The sequence below is a fragment of the Terrapene carolina genome, unplaced genomic scaffold, assembly GCF_002925995.2.
Source record: "Terrapene carolina triunguis isolate 2854851 unplaced genomic scaffold, T_m_triunguis-2.0 Scaffold28788, whole genome shotgun sequence".
Classification (NCBI taxonomy): Eukaryota; Metazoa; Chordata; order Testudines; family Emydidae; genus Terrapene; species Terrapene triunguis.
The window spans coordinates 1-4,074 of record NW_020693139.1 but is presented as its reverse complement, the minus strand read 5'-3'; the positions used below and the strand labels follow the sequence as shown (position 1 = coordinate 4,074).

Sequence of the window (4,074 nt, the reverse complement as noted above, 5' to 3'; positions counted from 1 at the left end):
CGGCCAGCCCCCATAGGGGATACAGGCGTTGTGTGCGCGGCCAGCCCCCGGAGGGGGTACAGGCGCCGTGGGCAAGGGGCACGGGTGGGAGCCCAGCCCCCCGGCGGGCGCACCTGGCAAGTGGCAGCAGGACTGAGTGCAGGGCTAATGCCCGTTCTCAAGCTCCCCGCCCTTTTGTCTCCTAGGCCGTTGGCATCTACAGTGAACGATAAGCTGGAACTTCAGGAGTGCCTGGAGCACGGCAGGATAGCAAAGGTCAGCGCCTGAGCCCCCGTGGGGCAGCCAGGGCCAGGAGGCACTGGAGCGTAGCCCTGGGAGTGGGGCCGTGTCCCGACCCAGGGCGCTGAAGTGGGAGGGGGCACGCACTGCACTGCACTGTGTCGCTTTGGGATTTAGGCCGAGGTGGGGCCATGGCCAATGGGGCAGGCCACGGCAGATCCCAGCCAGCGGGGGGGCAGAGCAGGCCCAGTGAGACAGGCAGAGGGGGCCAGACGTGGGGCACACTTTGCGAGCCATTGGGAATCCCCGCACGAGGAGACTGGGTCTGTGACATTTGTGCAGCTCTTGGCAGCGGGGGGAAGCGCCCCCGGATGGACGTCTGAGAACAATGCTCAGCTCGCTCCCCAGGGAGTTTGGAGGGGCTATGCCATTGCTGGAGAAGGGCCGACCCCCTGGGTGCCCCAGCATGTGGGCTCACTTGAGACAGGATCCCTGTTCTGCGCTGCCATGGCCGCGCAGCCACCGCAGCGGGGCGCGGGAGGGTAGCACAGGGCTTGGGTGAATGCCTGGCTGCAGGCAGGACCTAATGACCAGGAGAGGGGAGGGCCAGACTAGCCCAGCTGCTGCCACGGGGCCAGACTCCACCCTCGCCCCAGAGCAAGTCCGGAGCCGGCAGAGGATGGGGATAAATCAGAATAATCCATGAAGGGCTGGGCCAGCGAGAGACCTGAGACTGCTCTGAGCAGACAGGCTCCCTCGGAGCAGCTCTTGGGGGCTGCCAGCTGGGCCCCCATCTAGGCCATGTTAGCCGGGCGGGGGCGTGGCTGCGGCTCTGGTTTGCTCAGAGCGTTTTGCTTTGTCCCTTCCAGTTCAGCAAAGTGCGAACTATCACCACTCGCTCCAACTCCATCAAGCAGGGCAAGGACCAGCATTTCCCCGTCTTCATGAACGAGAAGGAGGACATCCTATGGTGCACGGAGATGGAGAGGTACTGCTGGCCTGAGGGGGTGGGGCGGCTCCCTGGGTTTGCACCGTCTCTGGGCTGGTCTCCCAGGGCGGACGGGCCCCGTCAGCACCGGTAGCCTGGGAAGGGAGGCCTGGGGACACGTACTGCTCGTCTGCTGGTTGTGCCGGAGGACTTGGGTGGCTCTGAATGCATCAGGGGAGCTCTGTCGTTAAGGGCTGAGGGGGAGCTGAATCTCAGAGCGGGAGCTCGTTTGTTGGCATGAAGCAAAGTTCTCTTAGCCCAACCGACTCCACGTCGCTCGCCCCTCCATGAGTCGAGCTTCATGTCCTTCACCTGCCACTTCTCCAGCGGGCAGCGCAGCCCTGGACACACACGCGAGCCCGTCTGTCTGTCTAGGCTTTCTCACCGAGCCCGTCACCTTTACAGTGGACCGACGTGGACCCGAGACGGTTACCGTCAAGCCCGGATCCTGCCAGGTGCTAAGTGGCTCCAAGGAGGAGGATTCCTGTGGCTGAAATCAGCTAACCTGTGCTCTTCCTGTCCCCTCCTTTCCATGCAGGGTCTTCGGCTTCCCGGTTCATTACACAGATGTCTCCAACATGAGCCGCCTGGCCCGGCAGAGACTGCTAGGCAGATCTTGGAGCGTGCCGGTGATCCGCCATCTCTTTGCTCCCCTGAAGGAATACTTCGCCTGCGTTTAAGACACACAGGAACTAGTGAAGTGGAACGAATCAGAAATAAAACCACCCATGAGAAGAGAAGTGAAAATGTGGAACAAGAGAAAAATCAGCACCCAGAAGAGAGAAAGGATTAAACCCGATGGGAATCCACCGCGTCTCCCCAAGCGAAAGGGTTCGGTGTCCTCTCCTGAATTTTCAATGTTCAGCTTTTAGCCTATTTAAAAAAAAAACAAAAACCGTTTTTTTTTTGGTAACCTTTTAATTTTCCGCTCTTTTCTGGATGGGTTTTTCTGTTAGTTTGGTTTCTGCTTCTCGAAGCTGCGAGCGAGGCGAGAGGCTTTCCCGAGCTCGTGAGCAAGCGCTGTCGTAGCAGGAGGGCAAAGCCAGCAGGAAACGCTAGCAGAAACCCAAGCCTAGAGAGGGGAACGCGAAAGCAAGGTTGTGTCGCTCTGAGCTCGAGTTCTGTCTCTGGTCTGGTGAGCGTAGGAGCACAAAGCAGGGAGTGCTCAGCCTGCGCCGTAACTTCCAGCACTGAGCCTTACTTACTTCTACCAGCACCATCACTGGTGATGCAAAGCAAAACCAACTAGCAGGGAAGCCAAGAACACGCACCACACCACACACTTTTCTACAGTATTTCGGGTGCCTACCGCACAGGAAACCTTGAAGAAAGCAGATCCTAGATGCCGCTGTTACCTCTTGTTTACAGTTTATATATATATGATAGATATGAGAGATAGATATATATATATATAAAAGGTACTGTTACTACTGTACAACCTGACTTCATAATGGTGCTTTTAAACAGCGGGGTGAGTCAAAACATCAGCTTCCACGTTGCCTTACGTGCCAGGGCTTCCCACAGAGCTGTGCAGGAGGGGAACCAATGCAGACTGAGTGCCGGGGGCAGGGGAGGTACTGGGCCCCCGCCCCCCGGACAGTGCGGGGGAGGGACGGGAGGCAGTCTCCGTCCCATGTCATGCAATAACCTTTTTCTTTTCTAAAAGGAAGGCCCCCCTCCCACGCACTGGGGAGAAGCGGGTCTGGGGCTGCCCCCACCCGCCCGCCAGGGCCGGGGGGAGAGAAAGCCCTCGCCAGAGAATAACAACACACAAACGTACTGGTGCTTTTCTGTGTACGTCGCCTTTGGGTGTTCTTTTCCGAGGGGCTCCCCTCCCCCGGCCCCTAGGCTGGGGTGCAGCACCGGGCAAAGCGATGCTTTGGGTCACCTCCCAATTCACAGGCTGCAGTTTTATACTGAGAAGCTGATGCCATCTTTGATTCTTCTTGTCTCTTTGTTGTAGAATGAAGAATTTGACTGTAGGTTCATGCCGAGGTGGGGAGGAGGGCCGGGCGGACGCCCCCCATTGCTCACCCAGGCCCGGGGGTGCAGGGCAGAGCTCCGGCTGCCCTGTTGGGTGCTCCCGGCCCGGCAGGGGGCTGGTTCTCTCTTTCTGTGGACGCTGTGAATTCTGTTTCTTTTAGTACTTGATTGAACTGCAGCTGTGCTGTCCCTTCCCACCAGCCACCAGCACGCGGCCCCTCGTGGCCTGGGCGGAGAGCGCACGCTCTGCGGGGCAGGAGGCGGAGGGCCGGCCTGGGGCCAGGGCTAGACTAGGAATCACACTGGCAGGCCGCCTGAGGGAGACTCGCCCCAGCATCTCCAGAGGGGCTGGTGGCCCAGCACCAGCCCGACAGCCTGGGCAGGCAGAGCAGAGGCAGCTTTGCCCCGGGCACCTGCCTATGCAGCACGCTGAGGGAAAGCCAGCAGGCGCCGCGGGCACTCTGGTGCGCAAGCAGCCGCTGCAGAGCAGCGCCAGCCGGGCCAGGGGGAGATCCCAGAGAACTCGAGGGCAGCCCCGAGGGGTGGTACGTTCAGGTGGGCACATGGCCAAAGCTAACCCATCCAGGCCATGAGGGCATAGCCCTACCGCACCCAGCTGGCACCAGGGGAGGATCTGGCCCTCCAGGGGCATTTGCCAGTGTGCCCTGGAACGGCAGGCCCGGGAGGAGCTTGGCGTCTGTCTTGGCCTCTCTGTTGAGTCTGCCGGGGGGAGAGCAGCTGGGAGGGGGCTTTCCCAACGCGCCCCGCGGGCACACGCCCCGAAGGGCACTGATCAGCTGCCATCTCGATAACTTCCCTGGGCTGCCATTGGCCAGCCCCTATCAGCCGTGCCCAGGGCTGTTTGCCGCTGTCCAACCCACCCT

The 4,074-nt window shown here is 60.4% G+C and overlaps 1 protein-coding gene across 1 annotated transcript; it reads left to right on the top strand.

The window, feature by feature from the left end:
* Positions 1-147: 147 nt before the first annotated feature.
* On the top strand, positions 148-3,993 carry LOC112124870 (DNA (cytosine-5)-methyltransferase 3A-like). The gene is made up of 3 exons (XM_024223335.3): positions 148-255; positions 1,089-1,207; positions 1,746-3,993. The coding sequence occupies exons 1-3, from the start codon at positions 148-150 to the stop codon at positions 1,885-1,887; spliced, it is 369 nt and encodes a 122-aa protein (XP_024079103.1). The 3' UTR covers positions 1,888-3,993.
* Positions 3,994-4,074: the final 81 nt, after the last annotated feature.

Bases quoted from the DNA above. Each gene is read 5' to 3' on its own strand.
- LOC112124870 (XM_024223335.3), top strand. From the start codon at position 148: ATGCCCGTTCTCAAGCTCCCCGCCCTTTTGTCTCCTAGGCCGTTGGCA. The intron at 256-1,088 runs GTCAGCGCCTGA...TGTCCCTTCCAG, and splicing joins AGCACGGCAGGATAGCAAAG to TTCAGCAAAGTGCGAACTAT. The intron at 1,208-1,745 runs GTACTGCTGGCC...CTTTCCATGCAG, and splicing joins TGGTGCACGGAGATGGAGAG to GGTCTTCGGCTTCCCGGTTC.